Genomic DNA, 21,657 nt, shown 5'->3' with positions numbered 1-21,657 from the left:
AAAAAATGGCTTTAGGCAGACTGTCTTCCAGCATAAAAGAAAATATCCTTAACTCTGTTGTATGTCATGTGAAGGCATTTGGCCATTTTAAAGACCAGACAAATGCATGTGGTTGGCAAAAATAATTTTTTAGCAGCTGAACCAGACAGTGCAGACTTATTATTGATTTGTGCAGTTAATTGATCTCATGATAGGGGGAAAAGAACATAAGGGAAAAATTAACACTGGCATTTGTGAACATTATGCATACAAGTTCACTTTAAAGGTTCTTTTGTTTTGTTTTGTTTTGTTTTTGGAGAGGGGAAGGCAAGGCAGTTGGGATCAAGTGACTTGCCCAAGGTCACACAGCTAGTTAAGTGTTAAGTGTCTGAGGTCTGATTTGAACTCAGGTCCTTCTGACTCCACAGCTGGTGCTCTATTCATTGAGCCACCTAGCTATACCAAAAGGTTCTTTTCTGTTATTTCTAGGCACCAAAAGCAGAGATGGTGGGAAATAAAGGGTATTTTTAGAGCTAAGACCAAATTTGAAAGGAGTCAGTGCAATTAAGAGGGACTAAGAAAAAGAGAGAGTCTGTGGGGAAACAAGCCTCAAAAATACTTATCTTAATTATATTTGATTCATTTGCTTTCTGTTTCAATCCCTTTCCTAAATTAAATATTATTCTATTACTTTCTCTGTCATACTTTCTTTGCTTTCTCTTTTTGCCAAGTCCTTCTGTTTTATAGTCATTATTTTTTAAAAGTTTGAATAAATCATGCTACATGATTCCTACTATAATGATGACCTGCTATAATGTTTTTCATGATTTTCTTTGTCCTTGACAACTTCTCATATGCAAACTGTTTCAGTTCAGACTTATGTAGCTTGTAATAAAATAATCAAAATGGACTACGTATGTGTCAGGGTGGGGGGAATGTTTGGGTTAAAGAAGTATACTTCAGTATATCCACATTTGAAATAATTATAATCCCCCCCTACAACTTCCTCTTCCTTCTCCTTCCTTATTTTTAGTAAGGGTGCCACCATTTTTCTATTCACTTAGGCTCACAACCTGAGAATCATTCCTTTCACCACATTCAACACAGATTCCTTCATTTTAAAGTCTTCTCAGTTCTACCACATCTTTCTCATCCATCCCTCTCTATTTCTATAACCTCTTCCCTAATTCATTCAGCAAACATTTAAGTGCTGGGGGATGCAAAGAAAGGCAAAAGGAGATCATATTCCAATAGGGTAAGCAGCATGAAAACAGCTATATGTGAAGAAGATATGTACTAGACTGTTGAAATATCCCAGTTTCCAATCTTTTCCGTCTCCAATTCATTTTCTCCACTGCTGCCCAGTTGATATGCCTAGAACACAATCTGACCATGTTACCTTATTCAGAAATTCGCAGTGGCTTAAGACAAAATTCTCAAAGTCCTCTATATTCACCTGGCTTTTCAATCTTTTTCTTACTACATCCTTTCACACATTCTTGGTTTTAGTCAAACTAGCCTACTAGTTATTTTTGTGTAACATTTCATTGCCTCCCACTATACTTTTGTACAAATTGCCCCATGTTTGTAATGAATGAATTAAAGATTAATTATTTAGTGCCTACTTGTCTCTTTTAATTACTTAAATGAACCTAGAAAAGGCAATATGGTTTAGTAGATAGAATGCCATTTTTCAAATTGGAAAACTTTTATGTGCCAGGCACTGGTGATATAAATATAAACGTGAAGACAAGCTTTGCTCTCAAAGAACTTACATTTTAATAAGGGAAGAACACAGGAAAGTAAGTTTTGGAACATACTCCCCTTTCACCTCTGCCTCTTAGAATCTCTTGCTTCCTTCAAAGCACAGTTCAGGTGCCACAGTCTATAGATGGCCTTTCCCTATCTCCTCTCTATCATTAATGTTCTCTACCTCTTAAAATTTATGATGCATTTTTTTTGTATATGTTCTATATCTGGTCAGATAACAGTTATAAAATATTTTTGTTTACCTGTGTGCCTGTATATCATCCCCCACTAGAACATAAGCTATTTGAAGGCAGAGACTGCTTGATTTTTAACCTCATGTTCCCAGCACATAGCACAACCCATTGTACAAAGTAGTTGCTCAATAAATACTGAATTAAATCAAATGCGTTAACCTTGTATCTTTCAGTTCCTATGTCAAGTCTCAATGAAAATCTAAAAGCATAACCTTCAGATAATAAAAATAACTCATTCTACCTATTCATTTAAGAGAAATAGCTAGGTGGTGCAACAGTGTATTGTATTTGAAGTTAGGAAGATCTGGATTCAAATTCTGCCTCAAACATTTGTTAGATATATTACCCTGAGTAAGTCATTTAACTTCTCTCAACCTCCATTTATTTTTAAAATAATAATAATATTATTATTTTAGGGATAATAATAGTACCTACCTTATAGGGTTATCATGGGAATCAAATGAGAATGTTTGTTAAAGCATTTTGCAAACCTTAAAGTGCCATGTAAATGCTATTATTGGAATATAGATACACCAGAACAAATTCCCTTCCTTGGTATTTGTTCCATCCTCTCTACTCTGAATAAAACATTGGGCTAAAATCTGAAGGTAAGCCCATTTTCCTCCATCAATACCTGATACCTCTGAAGTCTTCAGGACTAAAAATTTGGCCTTAATCAGTTTTTTTCCTCCCAAGATCCAGATGTGGAATGTTATTAGTAAACCAGGAAGAACCAAAGTGCACTCAGAAAGTTGGACTTACCCTGTCTAACACTCTTTAAAAGCCCATCTGCTGTTTCAGCATCCTGCATGGGAGGATGGTGTGGAAGTGGAGGGTAGAATCTGGAAAAAATAGAGTTGAAGGAGGGAGTTATCAAAAAGTAGAGATAGGAGAAGGCTAGTAAGTTGTCACTATGTAATAATCATATATAGAATTGTTTTTACGTGTAATCCTCTATTTCTCAACCAAATATTGGTAAGATAATATCATTCTGATCTTAGACCTCATACCTGTAGAACAAATCATAATGCTAGCACAGTGATATGCAAAGCACTTTCCTTCTTTGATATTGTATTCCTCCATAATTCTCAATTTCTTGGGTCATTAGTAGCTATAATGTAGAGCAGAGATTTGGCTTTGGGGTCAGAAGTACAGGAGTTGCTGCCATTTGTTAGCTGACAGTGCTATAACTAGGTGATTTCCAGTGTCCTTTTCAAGTTTCACCTTTGGTCAGAGTACTATGCTTGCTGTAAAGCCATACACGAGCAGCTTTCCAAAGGACTGCTGCTGTGAACAGCTTTCAATGTTCTGATTACATAGTATAGTGAGCTCTATTCAGTAACAAATCAGAGTAAAACATTCATAGAAAATCAAAATACAGCATTCACCATGTCACAACTCAATAGCTTATCACTAAAATGGCCACTTAGTTTTCACCAAAGTGGTCACATAGTTTTAGACAAAGTACATTCGTTTAGTCACAAAATCCTTAATTCAGTCACAAAAGTCAAAGTTCTCTACCCCTAGGTCACAGTAAATCATCATCTTCTTGGTCAGTACACAGTATCCAAGTAAAGTCTTCTTTCAGCTTGACTCGAGGCTGGCTCTCAGCTTCCATGGTCCCAGCTCCAGCTGTCTACCTGGGTTCAAAGGCAGGCAGCTCCCAGTTCCTTGTCCAGTTCTTCATCCAGTTCCCGTTCCATATTAAAGTTCACAGTGTCCAGTCCACCTCAGATCCTTCACAGTTCCTATTTCTGGGAAGACAAAGCTTGACAGAGCCACAATAATATTCATGCACATTGCTGGCACCATCATCAATTCACTATCTGCCTGTGAAAGCAACTCAGACCCAACAACAAGGTCTGAGAACTCAACATAAATCATCAACATAGATATCAATGTAGACCCACAAACAAGGTCCAGGAGGTTAGCACAAATCATCAGTAAAGTCCCAGGACCTCCAAAATCCTCCTCCAGAACTTCTGTAAACATACAATCAGAAAATCCTCTTTCAGGGCTTCCAGTAAGGTTCCAGGGCTTCTGTACAAAGTATCACAAACAAACATCAACACAAACAGTAGACAGAGTGCTGGGATACCGCAAGTTTTCTCCTTCTTGACTGCCACCACACGAGTCTTCTTCTTAGTTCTGTTGTCCCCAGCCAGTAAATTCTCCTTATATATGGTCATTAGCTTCTCCCCTTCCTGTTGCAGGAGTTCACGTGTTCTAGGATTCACAAGTTGTAGGGTTCACACATTCCTTTTTTGCTTTTTGGAGGGCAATTGGGGTTAAGTAACTTGCCCAAGGTCACATGGCTAGTTTATGTGTGTGTGTGTGTGTGTGTGTGTGTGTGTGTGTGTGTTAAGTGTCTGAGGCCGGATCCGAACTCAGGTCCCCCTGGCTCCAGGGTCTGCTCTCTATTCACTGCACCACCTACCCCCCTACACATTCTGTTTCTTAACAGACTTGATACAAGGCTCAAAAGAAACTTGAACTGAAACAAGGTGTTAATTCAATAGCTGAAACAAGGTGTGAACTAATTCTTTTCTTGCCATTACATATGCCTATTTAGTTTTTTAGAAATAGTTTACCTTGTATTTTTTTTTATAGTTAATGTAGTATTTTCCTCATAACCCAGTGAGTTATTTGGCATTTCACCTTCATTTTAATGATAGTGTAACTGAAGTTTAAATGACTTAGTCAGAGTCATAAAACCTTGGGACAGAGCTCCAATCTATTGCTTTTCCCAGAGTAATTGCTTGTTAGTAAAATAGAATCAAGAATCTGTGTCCAATTGAGAACAAGCTCAGGTGCTTTTAAAACCATCAAAACAGGGTCTCTAAGCTGATAGTCTCAAAACTGCACTCCTGACATCTGTACTGTTATTAGCCCTCTTTCAGAATCAACTGACACCTGTCTTTTAGCTTTGAATTTGGGGTGGATTATTGGGCTTTTGAAACCAGCTACAGATAGTTTGTATGTACATATAGACTATTGCACTAGCTTTAATAAAGGCATTAATATTATCATTGTCATCGTCATCATCATCATTACCTCTGCCACCAATGATAATACAGCCTTTTAGGGTTTATACAAGCACTTAATTTGTAACAGTCCTATGAAGTTAATGTAAGTCTCCCATTTTGCAGAAGAAACTAAAGCTCATAAAAGTTGTTACTTGCTTAGGATCAAACAGATCATTTTTGGAGCTGGGACTCTCCTGATTCTGGCTTCTGCCCTTTATGTAGCCACTAAAATAATTCAGGTATGATTGTCAATCCGAAAAATTCAGGTTTTTTTTACACCGTATATGATAAAACACAAACTATTAATAATTATTTAAGGCCCTCTGCCATCTGGTTCAATCTCCCTTTTTAGCCTTATTTATCATTATTCATCTTTAGTGCACTTTAATGTTTTATCTAATCTAGGTAGTAATTATTGTTCCCCAATTTTGCCTTCCCCTCTATCAGTAGTTGAATAACCTTGGGCAAATCCTTATCTCAGTTATTCAGCATCATCTTCTATAAAATGGGGGAAGTGGGACAGCTAGGTGGTACAGTGAATAGAAAACTGGCCCTGAAGTCAAGAAGACCTGAGTTCAAATGTGGTCTTAGACACTTGACACTTGGGCAAGTCACTTAACCCCAAATACCTTGCCTTCCCCGCTCCAAAAAAATAAAATGGGGAAAATGAATGAGGTTATAGAAACATAGAATTTTAGTACTAGAAGGAATCTTAAGAGATCACATTAGTGAAATTCTCTTGTTTTACAGTGTGCAAATTGAGGGGCAGGAGAGTAAAATGACTTAAACATAGCAAGTCACTTGGCTTAATATGTGGCAAAACTAAGACTTAAATCCAGGTCTCCTGATCCAGTTCATTTCCCACTATGGCATTTGTAAGGTCTCTTTTAACCCTAAAAATCTTATGATTCTGATTTTGCTATTTGATTTATTTAAAAAAATTACTAGAGTATGCTCTTTTTACTATGCCATGCTGCCTGTTGTATTTACTTAGGATTATGGGATGAATCATAACATTTAGAGCTGGAAGAGACCTTAAGAGATGGTAGGCCAACTCTTCCCCTTTCTCCTCTTCATTTTATAGATAAGTAAATTGAGGACCAAAGAAGTAAATTGCTCCAGGTCACACTGGTACTAAGTAGGCTAGCTTGTAGGATTCTAGCTGAGTTTTTCTGACTGCAGATCCATTGTTTTTTGTACTGTATAACACATTGATATGTGTGTGTAGATACATACATACGTATATATATTTTACATATACATACATATATTTTCCTACTCTTATTTCCTCTACTCTTCTTTCTGATAGAATACAAGCTGCTTAAGGATAAGGAATGATTTTCATTTTATCATTGCATTCTGAATCCATAGTACTGTGCCTTGCTGATTATGTTGTTGTTTTTCAGTCATTTCCAACTTTGTGACTCCATTTGGAATCTTCTTGGCAAAGATACTGGAGTAGTTTGCCATTCCCTTTTCTAGCTCATTTTACAGATGAGGAAACTGAGGCAAACAAATTGACTTGCCTAGGGTCACACAGATAGGTGTCTGAGGCCAGATTTGAACTGATAAAGATGAGTCTTCCTGAATCTAAGCTTGGCATTCCATCCACTGTACCACCTAGTTGGCCTTGCACATTATAGGTGTATAATAAATGCTTTTAAAATTGAATTAAAATGATTCTAATTTATAGTGTCATTTTAAAATTACCTTTTCAATAAAAGCAATTCATTATTAAGCTCCCACTATGTGCAGAACTTTTCTACTAGGCACTGAAGAGATACAATTATAAACAAGACAGTCTCATTCCTTTGAGGAGTCTATATTCTTTCAGGGGAGACACTATGTGCTTATGCAATATAAATACAGTAGAATTTTGAGAGGAGGCACTAACAACCATGTGGGATTCAGGAAAGATTTCATAGAAGGTAGTGGTTGACCTGAGGTATGACAGAAATCAGAGATTCTAAGGATTTTATCTGTCATAGTCAAATATGATCTGACTTTTGATGGATAGATAGAATTTTAGTAAGTGGATTCTGGGAGCATACATGGGCATGTAATTTAAGAGGAAGGTATATGCAGCGGTACTGTGAGACAAGAAGGAACCTGAGGGTGTATGGGGTATAGCTAATTATCTAGTGTGGTTAGAATGTGGTTTTCTTTGTGTTCTTAAAGATAATATGATTGGGGTGGCTAGGTGGCGCAGTGAGTAAAGCACCGGCCCCGGAGTTAGGAGTACCTGACTTCGTATCCAGCCTCTGACCACACACACACACACACACACACACACACACACACACACACACACACACACACCCCTAGCCATGTTACCTTGGGCAAGTTACTTAACCCCAATTGCCCTCCAAAAAGGCAAAAAATAATAATAATAAAGTAACGACATCGTATGTTTAATTTCTTCCCAGTATTGTTACATCTATGAATTATTTTTGTCTTCACAAAAATTATTTAAGGAAAATGAATCTTCAGAATGAAATGTAAAATCTTTCATTTAGCTGCTAGATGGTGTAGTGGGTAGAAAGTGCTGACCTGAGTCACAAAAGCCTGAGTTCAAATTCAGCTTCAGACACTTAACTAGATATGTGGCTCTAAACAAGTCATTTAATTTTTCTCATCTGTAAAATGGTAAGAATAGCACTTTCTTACCTGTGAAGATAAAAATGATATAATATTTGTCATGTCAGTCTTAAAGCATTATATAAATTCTAGATATCATTGTTCTGATGATGATGATGTGTTTAAAGTTATTTATTCACAAACTGTTCCCTTTATACTTTTCTAATCTTACAAGCTAGTCCTTTCCATACGTTCAGGGCACTGCATTTGCCTTCTTTCCTTGACAATGGTTGTGCTTCTTGCCTGGAATGCTGTCCCTCAGTTCTTTCTTAGTTTTCCTGGCTTTCTTCAAGACTTAAATTTTACCTTTTTTTTTTTTTTTTTTTAGCTTTTTGGAGGACGACTGGGGCTAAGTAACTTGCCCAACATCACACGGCTAGTTTTTGTGTGTGTTCGCTAAGTGTCTGAGGCCAGATCTGAACTCAGGTCCTCCTGACTCCAGGGCCGTGCTCTACTCACTGCGCCCCTAGCCGCCCCTAAATTTTACATTTTGCATGGGTTTTTTTTTTCTTCAGTCCTCACAGCATCTAGTGCCTTCCCCAGTAAGATTACTTTGCATCTGCTCTTTTTATATCTTCTATGTACTTAGTTATTTTCACTTATTCTGTCCCTAAAGAATGTAAACACCTTGAGGATAGGGACTGCTTTGCTTTTTCTTTGTATTCTCCTCCCTTAGCATTGGTACGATGTGCCAACAGTACATGGTAAGCACTTAATAAAAACTTGTAGATTGATCTATTCACAGAGTTCAATGACTTGTCTAAAATTATGCATAGTGAGTTTTTGGCAGAGCTTACAGAAAGTACTTTCCCTTAAATGACTTCCCTTTGTGATGACTTCTGAAACTTTTTGAACTTTAAATGAATATCATTAGGACAAGGTGATTTCAATGCATATGGGTTTTTTTATTTTTAAATAATCTTGTATGTATTTTCCCCATCTTTCAGCCTCAGTACCTTTCTATCTTGATTGCTGCTTCTTGAATTGGTTAATTTGATCATATTTAATTTGGGGGGGTAATAATTGAACAAAAAAATATTAGAAGCCATTGATTGGTGCTATATTACTAGCTTATATTTTATACATTTTCAGTAGACTGTTTTCAAAATGATTGTTAAATGGGGAAATTACAATTGTATTCAATTTTGAATTCTTTTAGTAATGTTTGGCATAAAGTCTGTGGTATATTTGGGCTTTGTTTTCAATTCTCTGATATATAAATGCCAAAAATGATCATGCATTTTTTTGATTTAATTTTTTAGACCATTATAGAGCTCTCTGAGGAGCGAGATGGTATTCATTTTCTACCTCACGCCTCATCAGCACAGTCACCTTGTGGTTCTCCAGGCATGAAACGGACTGAAAGTAGACAACATTTATCAGTTGAACTGGCAGATGCTAAGGCAAAGATAAGAAGGCTTAGGCAGGAATTGTAAGTTCACACTGATTTTAAGTGACTTTTTCAGTGACTTAGAAACTCTTAAGTTCATGAAATATAGGTCAGTTATTTTATAGTTTCATGTTACAAAGTTAGTATATTAATAGCTTTTATTGGCATTGCAAAAATAGAACTCTATATGTGAATATTTATGACTGTTATTAAAAGAGGAATATATTTGTTATGAAAAGACTGCTAAATTGGAGTCAGGAGAGACCTGAGTTTAAATCTTGCTTTTGACATTAACTGGTTCTGTCATTGTGGACAAATCACTTCTCTTTTCTAAGCCTCAGTTTCTTTATCTATAAGAGGATGTTAATAATACTCGTAGTACTTAACTTATTAGGTTATTGTGAGGATCAGACAGATAATTTGTATAAAGGACTTTGCAAAACCTGAAGTGTTATATAGTTGTCAGGTGTTGTATAATTGTTTGAATCTTAATTCAAACTAGTTATATAATGTAATAACTAGCAATAACTAATAAAGAAAGAAAAAGCAAAAATTCAGTCAGTATACTCAAAATATGTTAAGTCCTCAAAGAGTAGAAACCTGTACAGTGCATATACCTTGGAGATTTGTGTATAAAGAGCACACAAACATGTCCTGCATTATAAGGGGAACCACAAAAGGAGAGAGGCTCCTCTTCCACTGCAGCTCTGTTCATTTTACAGTTGAGGTTTTTTTCTCCTATAATTTGTATTGGAAAGACTTGAATTGAAATCTGTAGACCAGTCTATGAATTATCTTAATGTGTCTAAAACTGACTGAATTAAGTATTTTGTAGAATCATGCAGAGAAAATCCTATCATGGTCTATAGGAAAATTAGAAAACAGAATGCTGCAGCTTTCATTTGTGGATATCTGCATTATTACGTGTCTCTTGAATTAGACACGCCCAGGATATTCTACAAACAGCTGTGCTGGGAAAATTGTGAAAAGATTGCAGTTATTAGTTTGACTGGCAGTTAATAGATAGCCTAAACATTGAACACTAGCATGTCCTGTATAATTTAGTAGAGTCCTCTCAAGTCTTTAGCTAAAGCATGCAATTAGGACTGTAATGATGACTATGAATAGTTTAACATTTTGCACCACATTCAAATTTAATTTGTAAGTAAATTTTACTTGACCATAGGGGTATGTTAAAATTCTGGAGAATTTTGTGCAATGTTTGATTAAATAAAAAATCATAAAAATGTTATTTAACTAAAAAATCATAAAAATGTAAGGCACAAAGTTTTTTGAGTCAGAATTATGCTGAGGATAAAAAGTATTCCAGGTATATTACTTAAAGCACAAATTAGTCACTAGTATCCCATTTTCTTGTGGAATTTCTTTTGTACATTTATAACATACTCTTTCTGGGACCTTTTCAAAAAAAGGGAACAAAGATTTAGTACAAAATGGACTTGCAGATTAAGACAGTCAAATAGTCTGGGTAATGTTATGCGTAGTGAAAAAGACACACTTGCTAAAATACTAAATTTTATAAATCTATATCATAAATATCAGTAAATTACTCACAACATGTAAATATAAATAAATCAGGGTGGATGGACATGGATTTGTACTTGATGTGCAGTCTTTAAGTATACCAAATAAAATCCCTGTGCACATTTTAGATATTAAAGAAATAAATTTGTTACTCCTTTGAAAACAAACTAAAGCCAACTCCACCTATCCCCATGTATTGGTACTATATTTTGAGTATCCGTGGAGTTGACAGGAAAATTGGAATTTCAGATGTTTTGGCTCTTCATTTTACTTTTAGATGTAGAAATCTGCCATTACTCCCATAGCAGTTACTTTTGGCTGCCATTCTCTGGATTCAGTACTGAAATTAGGAAACCAGTATAACACAAATGAGGTTCCCATATTGTTCCTTTGTGAATATAGATTCCCACCCACCCTGACTTTACAATTTTTGTTGCTCTTAATTGCTCATTTATTCATTGTGTCTATGAAATGAACTATAAGCTTCTTGAGGACAGAATTGTTCTGTTTTTTATCTTTGTTTCCCTAGTGCCTAGCACACTGTCTTTGATAATAAATAACAAATAAATAATAAATGCTTGTTTAATTGAATAGCTTTTTTTCCCCTCAATTTAAGGGAGGAAAAGACGGAACAATTGTTAGACTGTAAACAGGAGGTTGAACAGATGGAGACAGAATTAAAGAGGCTTCAACAAGAGGTTTGTGCTTGGAAATTTAGGTTGGAAACATAATTAATATAAACTTGATTTTGCTATTAAAAATATTTAACATTATTAAATCTTTGTATCATTAATTTATTAACATTCTCTTTCATTTGCTTAACTTTTTATATAAATTCTATTTCCTGTTTATCAGAATCCTCTCAAGACTTAATTGGGTTATTATTTGTTTTTAACATCATTAGTTATGGTCTAGAAATATTCAGCATTCTACTCTTTTCAGGGATATATAATTTTAAAGGTATAAGGGTAGCTATGTGGCACAGTGGATAGAGCACCAGCCCTGAGTTCAAATCCAGCCTCAGATACTTAGTAGCTGTGTGATCCTGGGCAAGTCATTTAACCCTGATTACCTCCCCCTCCAAAAAATATTTAAATATATAAATAAAGGTATAGTTTCATCTTTCCAACTATTCTTTAGTAGATTATATTTATTCATGGATTACTGTGATTAAAGAATGTATTGCTTGGTTACCTTCCTTATGGTTATGAAACTCCACCTTTAGTTGGATGGTTCTTCACATAATAGACATAATAGTCATTTACTAGCTCTTCAACAAATCCTTTTCATATTGATAAAATCTGACAAAACTTTTATCCTATTACCATAATCTTTGGGACCTCAGGTCACCTCTATGAGGATTTGAAATCGGATTTGAGACCTTGTGCATAATGTAGTTTTTAGTTGACAAAATAGGAAATCTCTGAAATTCTAAACTATTTTTCCATCAAGTGATGATATTAATGTTATATTACAAAGCACCCATATTGGATATGCCTTTTAGGCATCAAATTTTATCATAATGATTAGATAGGAATAATCATTTATCTTTTTATTACTGAAATATTATTGGTTTTTGTAAAATCATTCACAAACATCATAATTATATTTGTCCCTAAGTTAATTCAAAACCGTTTTCTGAAAAAATTCATAACCTTTACTTAATCACTCTTTATTTCCTTTTAAATTCTTTAAATTTTCCTTTTAACAAAAAAGCCTCTAGTTTTCAATTTAGTTTATTCTTTGTTCCAGGTTGTTAACTGTAACTTATTTCAACTAAGTGTATTTTTTTTATAATGGAGCAACCCAGGGGAATTTATAAAACTGTACAACATAAGAACTCAGGGCGCAAGGAAAAGTTATTCTACTCCACGTATCTTTGCTATCACACAGCCCCAGCATGTAGCCTTCCAAATAGTAGCCATTTTCATTGATAACTCATGTTGCTACTAGTTATACTGTGGCCACCATTCTACTCTATAATCTCCTCTATTATCATACCAGTCTTGTTGATTATCTTCATATTTGTGTAGGTAAGTATGTATAACATGAGAAGCAATGTGATATAGTGGATACATAGTTGTCTGTGGAGTTGGAATGACTTGGATTCAAGTTTTATACTTATCCCATCTGACATATCCTCATGGTGTGACGTGGGCAGGGCACTTAATCTCTTAGTGCTGGATATAAGTTTCTAGGCTAAACATTGCAGAGATGATACTGACCTGAATTGGCAAAGAAAGTTTCCTCATTTATCTACATTTGTGAAATTATAGGTCAAGTTCCTATCTTATCTCTAAATGATAAATTTTTCATGAAAACAGCAATGCTCAACACTTTGAAGTTGTGTTGATATATAAAAATTGTTAATTCTTAATATATCTATATATATATGCGAATACACATACATAGGTTCTTATATGTGGGTGTGTATATATATAGATATGTTTTGATTTCATGAGTATATGGGGCCTCCTGGTGCAGAACTCCTTTACCTCTCTATCATATAGAGACAGTATCACAAGCAAGACTTGAATGCAAGTCTCCCTAACTCCAAAGCATTTTCCCAATTTACTATGTCACATTTCTTTTTGATTTTATATTATTATGATGGTTATTTTTCCTATTGAAACAGTTTCACATTGATTTTATAATTGCTAAATGTAACACTGGTAAAAAGGAAATAATTACTTTTTGCTTTTTATTCTCCTTTGAAAAGATAGTTTACTAAGAATCATTTACTCTTTTAGGAGCATTATCTTAGTTGTGAATCTAGAAATACAGAATGAAAAAATACTAACTTTATGTACTACATTTCTTATTTATTAGAACATGAACTTGCTTTCGGATGCTCGCTCAGCCAGAGTTTATCGAGATGAATTGGATGCACTTCGAGAAAAAGCAATCAGAGTTGACAAACTTGAAAGTGAAGTCAGTAGATATAAAGAGAGGCTACATGATATTGAATTTTATAAAGCAAGAGTTGAGGTATGCCATGTCATTCTTAAACCGAATGTGGTACTTTTTTTTTCTCAAAACTTTGTGATATTTGAACTAATGACGTTAATTTTTCTCCCATAAATACAATGAAGTTTTAGAATCCTATTGAAGAGACGAATACTTTAATATAATTTACAGCCTTCGATAATACAGAACCTGTTAGAGTCACAATTTAGGATATAGTGGTGGAATAGGATCTCATACCTTTCATTATTGGTTTTGATGACCTCTTAGCATCATTTACCAAGGCTGTTTCCTGTCTTAGCCTAGTGATAATCTTATAACATTCTCCCCTGCTACCTGTAAATATATCTGTCATGTTACTAAGCATGCCTTCCACATTGAAAATAAAAGAATATTCTTAGTTACAGTCTCACCTATAGTTAGTGAACTTAAATTTTCTTGTCAGATCATTAACGTCTACAGGTGAAAAAACAATTTAGGAATTGTTCTGTTTATTCTCTGGTATTTACATCATGAAAAAGTTACAATTTGGTTTGACCTAAGTTTTCACCAAACTTAAACAATATGGTATAAGGGCGTTCTTGATCAGTAGGATTAATTGGATGAATGGTGCAGGTAATTGTTTAGCAGAAGATATAGACCTTCAAAAATTATTATTTTCATTCTCCTTATAGTGTGTATGATTTCTAATCTTATTATATTAAAATTCCTTTCTAGAAAAAATAGTAGATACCTCTCTGCCCAGAATTTACGCTGTCCTAAATAGTTTTCTCTGGCCCCAGATTTGTCTTTGCAGGCTTATTTTACATTATTCTTTCTTATCTTCTCATTGTTCCTTCTTATCTTCTCATTGTTCCATCCCAACTGACCTGTTTACCTCTTCCATTTATACAACAATTCTCATCCTGCCGCTTGCTTTTGCAGAAGCTGCCTCCCTTTTGAAGTTCCTGGCTCTCTTCAGAACTCAGTTTAAATGCTTTAGAGGCCATATTCTGTAAGAGTCCTTATTCCCCTTGTGGCTTCTGTTCTCACTATGACATTATTTTATATTTACTTTGAATTTTATTTTTTAAAGCAATCGGGGTTAAGTAACTTGCTCAAGGTTACACGGCCAGTTATTTCTGGGTGTGGTGCTGAGTATCTGAGCCCAGATTTGATCCAAGTCATCCCGACACTGGAACCAGTGCTCTTACTTGCTGAGCCACCTGGCCGCCCCTAAGGAATTGGGGCTAAGTAACTTGCTCAAGGTTACACGGCCAGGTGTTTCTGGGTGGGTGCTAAGTGTCTGAGCCCGGGATTCTATCTCCAGGTCTTCTCAACACTGGAGCCGGTGCTCTTACTCGCTGTGCTACCTGGCCACCCCTATTTACTTTGAATTTTTAAAAAATGTGCTTGTTATAGTCTACTCTCCCCCAATGGAGTATAACCTTCTTACATTCTAACAGGATGCAGAATTTTGTTATTTTTATACCTTTGTATCCCTAGGCCCTAGTATTTTACCTCTCACATAATGAGTACTTAAGAAATGTATGTTGAATTTAGTCATACCTAGTTTACAGGACTATTTCAAGGAAAGTATTTTGTAAGGTATAAAGTTTTGTTTATCTATGAGATATTAATCCTAATGATGCCTTTAAATCACTTTGGCAGCATTTGATCTTCAGTCATTAATTGTCCTGTTTACTTTATTCTTTTATCCTTTTAGTCATTTTTTATTCCCACTGCCTTTTGTCATTTTATTCATTAATAGGTAGCATAGCTACTCTTTTAAGACTGTAAGTTACAAATGAGTTACTGATCTGCATTAGCAGAGGGAGTTTCCATACTGGAAGTTCCTTCTATCAGTGAAATCACAGGCCCTGACCCACCTTCCACCTCCACTCCCAATGGTGTACTTTACATGAAGTTAAAGAACCAGTACTTTAAGGCATTTGGGTTCTGGTCTTGGTTCTACCACTACTTATTCTATACCCTTGACTTACATTACCTAATTCTGTTTTTTTGAGGTTAAAGTGAGCAGGCTGAACTCGATACACCTATAGGTATCTTGTGACTCTAGCATTCCAAGTTTGTATGCAACTGAAAAGAAATATGCCTTATAGATTAAAATAACTTCCTTTTTATGTTTTATGACTTGTTTAGTGAAATTGGGAAAGGGAAATATAGTTAATTTATATAATTTAAGCAAAATGATCACTTTATGTTAAATGCAGCATAATTGTGATAAAAGTTGTTTGAATAATTGCTTCCATTACCCAGTTTTTTCTGCTAGTTTAGATCTGACTATAGACCAAGAGAATATGAACTAATAGACTTGCTTGTTGTTTTTTTGCATGCCTTATCCTTCTCTCTCTGTAGATTTGTATGTATTATCATGGGGTGCTAAATTTCTTCCAGTAAATTTTATATTTTGAATTATTGAGCCTGTAGATGAATTAAAATGGAGATAGATTTAAAATAATGATTATCTGTTTGATTTTAGGGAATTTGAAGTTTGAGTTACCATGTCTATCTTGCAGAGCCCACAGACTAGTTTAAAGACCATTTGCACAGTAATGTTTTCCAATAACCTATTTTGTATTATTTTTCCATTTTCTGATGTTCTATTTTTACCAGATTGGGGTTGTATTAATTATAGTGGAAAACTGAAAAGGAATTGAAAAGGGAAAACCCTAACCTGGGAGTTAGTAGTGATTATATTATAACTTGAAAATTATTTAAAACTAGACTATATAATTGAACATGCATTTGAAAGTGCCTGGCTAGTTATTAAATATATATGTGAGAAACTCTTAATGTTTATATAAAATGTGACCCATATAAAGATTTTACTAAAGACCATTGTTGTAAAACATGAACTTTCCTATTGGCTTTGATTTTTACTGTATTTTTCAAGGTGAATTGTCTGTATTTTCCCTCTAGACATGTTACTTTAAAAATTTGAAAGCAACAAAAATAAGAAAACAGTGATGATAAAAATTAATATATCTTTATTTGAATTGAAAAAGAGATGTAAAACTAGATCTCATAACAAATAGATTTAATAATGGCAATTTTGTGTAAATCTTTTTATATTTGAACCAGTATTGTATAGTTTCCATATAAATAGCCATATACTAGCAATCTTAGCCATTTAGATATCTGTTAGAATACGTCTTCAGATTTTATTCAGACTTAAAGCTCTTGCCAGGTTGCTAAAGGTAAAACGTATGCTTAGTCAAGTATTTGTTAAGAACCTTCTCTGTGTCAGGTAACTAGGTAGGCTTGGGCCCGGGTAAGTGGAAAGATGGGAGGGGACGGCTCTAGCGACCGAGGGAATTGGGAGAGCACTCACGTGGGAGCAGGCTCTGGGACTCCTTTAATAATGCTTGGGAGAGGGTTCTATTTTGCTGCTCTTAGGTATTTCTTCCACTCATGCAAATTAGAGCTTCTCTCCAGCTCGGCAGGCAGCCTGAAAATCACTGGGGTTGAAAACTTCGTGATTTTGTGGTTGTCTTGGTTACGAATCTCTCTAGACTTGTCTAGGTTGGTCCTTAGAAGATAGATATCTTTGAGTTCCTGAATCTTTGGTGACCCTTCCGGAGCTCGTCTTTTTCCTTTGAGAACCCAAGGTTTATTTCATGTTTCCGGGATGTATCAAATGATATTGATGGAAGCCTGAGATAAGTGTGTCACACGAATTGCTGAAATCCTGGTTCAGTTTTTTATTGTCATTACTTAGTTTGCTGGAATGACAAATAGTCTCTCTGCAAACTAAAAATCCTAAGTGATGAGAAAGCTTTGGATATCTTTACCGGCAGTCTGCTCTGCGTGTTTTATTATTTGTGGTTTCTGTTAACTAGAAGACATAATCCTCGTGCCTCATCCTCATTAATGATTTGAATTTTTGCCCATGATTTCATTTACAATAATAGCATATACTCATCTTTATTTGAGGTCTTGACTAATGATTATTTTCAAGGTAGCTATTTAGAATATGCTTTTAAGAATCCGTTTATAAGCAGATTATTGATGTTATTGATTTTTATATGTTATTAGTGAATACCTTTGACCTAGTATAGAACTATGTATTTTTCTATGAAATCAATTTTATTTTATTAGGTAAAATGTTTTGGGTTTTATTTTTTGTAATCAATACAGTATATTCACTGGGTCCTTGTATTCTCCATCCCTCTCAGGCAGAAGTTGTCTTCTGTAGAGAATTCATCTACAGCTCAAATTCTGTCCCAGATACTAGCTCTGTGACCACGAGTAAGTCACTTGTCTTATTCAGAGCTTCAGTTTGCTCACCTTTAAAATGGGGATAGCACTACCTACCTTATAGAATTAGCGTGAGGAAAGCACTTTGTAAACCTTTTTAAGCATTATTTAATGAGAATTATTGTTCTTATTTTTTCATCAAGGATATACCCTTTACATCTGGTTAGGGCATTTAAAGATTTTAGAGAACAAAGGAAGTACTATATGGATAAGCAGTTGCTTGATGTCTTCTGAAATTTCCTTTCATCTGATAGTGATACCATCTTTGAACTTTTCTAGTATTTTGGCATCTTGCCTTCCTATTAAGTTTTATGTCCTCAAGACTCTGTTAGGTTCTGGGGAAAAATAAGAAAATGAAATAGAAGTACATATCAATGATTGTTGACTGATTGATACAATATATAACAGGTAATTTTGGAGTAAGCCACTAACATATCAGGAAAGCTTGCATGTAGGAGAGGTCCATTAGAGTGAAATAACATAGAGTCTAACAAAGAGCACTTTTTCTGTAACAGTTGTAGAGTCAGTTTCCTCTATTAGGTAAAAAGCTTTCTATGTGGATGAGGAGTGCATGTTATTCATGTTATGTATCCCACTGATTTAATCCATATTTTGCAAAGGCAGTATAGATAGAAAGTGAGCTGAACCCAAAATTGAATATGTGAAATAGAATAACCTGACTTGCATTTGAATATTATGTAGTACTTTTACGTATATGAAACTGATCCCTATCACCAAAACCCATCCTTTCAACATCAGTTTTTTTTTTTTTCTTGAGTACAGTGACATTTGGGGACTGTATAACTGAGGTTTAAGGACCAGCCTGGCTAACTTAGGAAAGAGAATTTTTTTGGCCACTGAACCTTGGAAGACCAATTCTTGAAAGTTTGTAGTGATCTTTGTAGGTGGAAGGAATTACTCTCACTGACAAAATTATAGCTCTTTTGTATTGAAGTGCATTCTCTTGGTGATACTTCATGTCATTGAATATCAGGTAATAACATAGTCTTAGAAGAATCAAAATCCCTGGGAACCTAAACTGTAATGGACAGGTGTGCATAGCAGGTTTTGGTAGGCCATAGCATATTACAGGTGTACAAGAAGTGGCTTGAAACATGTTGTCAAGGAAAGGCGTAACTGGAAAAGAAGGTAGGCAGGTCGTGTATCAAGAATAAAGAGTAATATTGACATTTCAATCATTTTACTGTATTATAATGGTTAGATTGCTGAACTTGGATGGAAAGACCTAGAGTCAAATCTTGATTTCAATATTTACTGTTGTTGTTATTGTGGACAAGTCATTTAATGTCTTTGAACCTCAGTTTCCTCATCTTTGAAAACAGATCTACCTCACAAAGTGCTTGTGAGGTACAAATGAGATTTAATTGTAAAGCATTTTGTATACCTTAAAGTATTATGCAAATATTTATGATTATTATGCTGGTATCCACAAACTACTAAAAAATCTCTGAGGAAATCCTCCAGTGATTTGCACTCAGCATGAACCAGTGAAAGCAATATTCATACTGATGAGATCTTAGGTTCATCAAAGTATAGAACCATTTTATTGTTTTACTATTGATACAGGAAAATTATTCTCACAGAGTTGTTTTGATAGGTAGTTACTGTTAAATGACACTATGACCACACAGAGATTTCAGAGGTTGAAATCAGGGTTTTATTATTTTTAGGCATAGACATGGAACTCAGAAAAAAGAACCCTGATTCCTGTTTAGAGTTTTGAAAAGGCATATATAGTTTCTAATTACTTCAGAGACAGAGAGAAACTTTATTCATTTTATTATTTTACTATTAAAATAGAGCATTTTATTCTTTTGAATTCTTTAATGTGTACAGATAGTAATATTTACAATAATACACACAATACATATATTTATATGATTTATATGATTAAGCCTTATTTAAAATGTTTGTAGGAATTAAAAGAAGACAATCAAGTGTTATTGGAAACAAAAAGTATGTTAGAAGACCAACTGGAAGGAACCCGTACTCGTTCTGATAAATTACATGAATTAGAAAAAGAAAACTTACAACTGAAGGCCAAATTACATGATATGGAGATGGTAAGAATATAAACTTGATAGAACGTACAGGTTTTAGGGGAAAATATAAGGTAGCTTATTTCTTCTCAGCGCAAGAGAATGAATAATAGAGTGGCATAGGAATGGTTCATTTTAAATTTAATTTAGCAAACATTTCTTGAGCACCTTCTTCTATGATCAAGACATTCTGGTAGGTACTAGAGATAGAGAGGCGAAATAAGGCATAGTCTCTATTCTTAAGAAACTTATAGACTTATTGGGATGGTACTTGTACTTATTTGTGATTACAGAATGTGATGAGTGTAAAAGGAATTTCAAAATAAAACACTATAAGAAATAGTATATAAATATAAGTAAATATAAGAAGACAGAAGCCATACTCATTGAAAGGATCAGGAGAAGAAGACTTCATGGAGGACATGGCACTGAAAAAAGGGAGATGCATCCTAAAAAGAAGGTGGGCAGGGAAAAGAATCCATTCCAGTTATGAAGGAATGATAGAGGATGAGGTGAGAAAAATATAAGTAGTGCAAGTTGACTAGAAAGTAAATACCTGAAGAGGGAAGTAGTGTATCAAGAATGTAAATTTATATTGGAGTCTGATTGTGGAAAGGCTTGTGTCAGGATAAAATAGTTTCAAATTTTACCTGATTGGAAGCTTATTCAAAATAGCATAGGAGGAAAATATGCAGTATGATTGGAGAAGGGTGAACCTAGAGGCAGGAAGACAAGAAAAGAAGGTATTACAGTAGTTTGGGTATGGAAAGAAGGCAACTAGCAGAGATGGAAAGAAGAGGAAAGAGCTTGGCAGCTAGCTCTGTGAAACGGTCATGGAGAAAAGAAAAAACAAAGATTGCCAGGAAGAAGCTGGTGAATTTAACTCATAGTAAAGAAATTAGGGCAGAAGAAGATTTTAGGCATACAGGTAGGTGGAAATAATGAATTCCATTTTGGATATGTGGAGTTTTGAGCTTTAGTTATGTGATAATTTCAAGCTATTTGCACAGAGGTGTTCATTCAAACCCTGGGTGTAAATTAGCTCAGCATAGGAACAAGTGTAAGGAGAGAATATAAAAGGATAAATGCCGAACTCTAGGGGTTATCCTGGCTGTCCTGATCCATCAAGAAAGAAAGAGGTTGGGTAATCAGTATTATGCCATATAGGAAAGATGGAAAGGAGGAGGAAGGTAGCTTCAGAGTCAGATGCTAGGGTATATATACCAGAGGGTATTGAGGATTGAAAAAAGGTCATGAGTGACACTGAAAAAAATCCCATTTCAGTAGCATGCTACGATGGCAGCTAGATTACAAGAGGTTGATGAGTGAGTAAGAGGTAAGAAAATATAAAGTATACTTCCTAGGATAGATTGAAAGGGCCAAGATTGAACAGGGTCAAGAGAGGGCTTTTTAGAATAAGGGAGACTAAATTGTGGTTATAGGTCAAGGAAAGGGATGATCACTGATAGATGTAAGTTCATGGTAGAAGTGGGAAGGGATAGGAATCTTGAATCTTGAGGTCAACCCTGAAAAAAAGGATTGCCTAGTTCCCTGAGGCTAGAAGTAAGGAGAGGATAAATGAGGAAATAGAGAGATTTGGGGAAGGGAGAGAAAAGCAATCAATTAAATTTCAAAAAATAATAAGCACCTTACTCATGTGCCAGATTGTTCCAGGTGCTGAGGATACAAAGACAAAAATGAAAGTCTTTATTCAAGGAGCTTGCGTTCTATTAGATAGATAGATAGATAGATAGATAGATAGATAGATAGATAGATAGATAGATAGATAGATA

At 34.9% G+C, this 21,657-nt stretch overlaps 1 protein-coding gene across 14 annotated transcripts in view; it reads left to right on the top strand.

The window, feature by feature from the left end:
• The window catches only part of CCDC88A (coiled-coil domain containing 88A), a 173,670-nt gene that overhangs the window by 77,619 nt on the left and 74,394 nt on the right, over nucleotides 1-21,657 (top strand). For all 14 annotated transcript variants that reach the window (XM_069071745.1, XM_069071744.1, XM_069071743.1 and 11 more), the window contains 4 exons: nucleotides 8,908-9,077; nucleotides 11,197-11,278; nucleotides 13,410-13,568; nucleotides 19,742-19,888. In XM_069071745.1, coding sequence (XP_068927846.1) covers nucleotides 8,908-9,077; nucleotides 11,197-11,278; nucleotides 13,410-13,568; nucleotides 19,742-19,888 — 558 coding nt within the window. The remainder of the gene's footprint in view (nucleotides 1-8,907; nucleotides 9,078-11,196; nucleotides 11,279-13,409; nucleotides 13,569-19,741; nucleotides 19,889-21,657) is intronic.

The sequence above is a fragment of the Petaurus breviceps genome, unplaced genomic scaffold, assembly GCF_028583685.1.
Source record: "Petaurus breviceps papuanus isolate PSGF00001 unplaced genomic scaffold, PetGlider_PUasm1.0 90842, whole genome shotgun sequence".
Lineage (NCBI taxonomy): Eukaryota > Metazoa > Chordata > Mammalia > Diprotodontia > Petauridae > Petaurus > Petaurus breviceps.
Note: the sequence above shows the minus strand (reverse complement) of the source record. Positions and strands in the feature narration are given on the sequence as shown.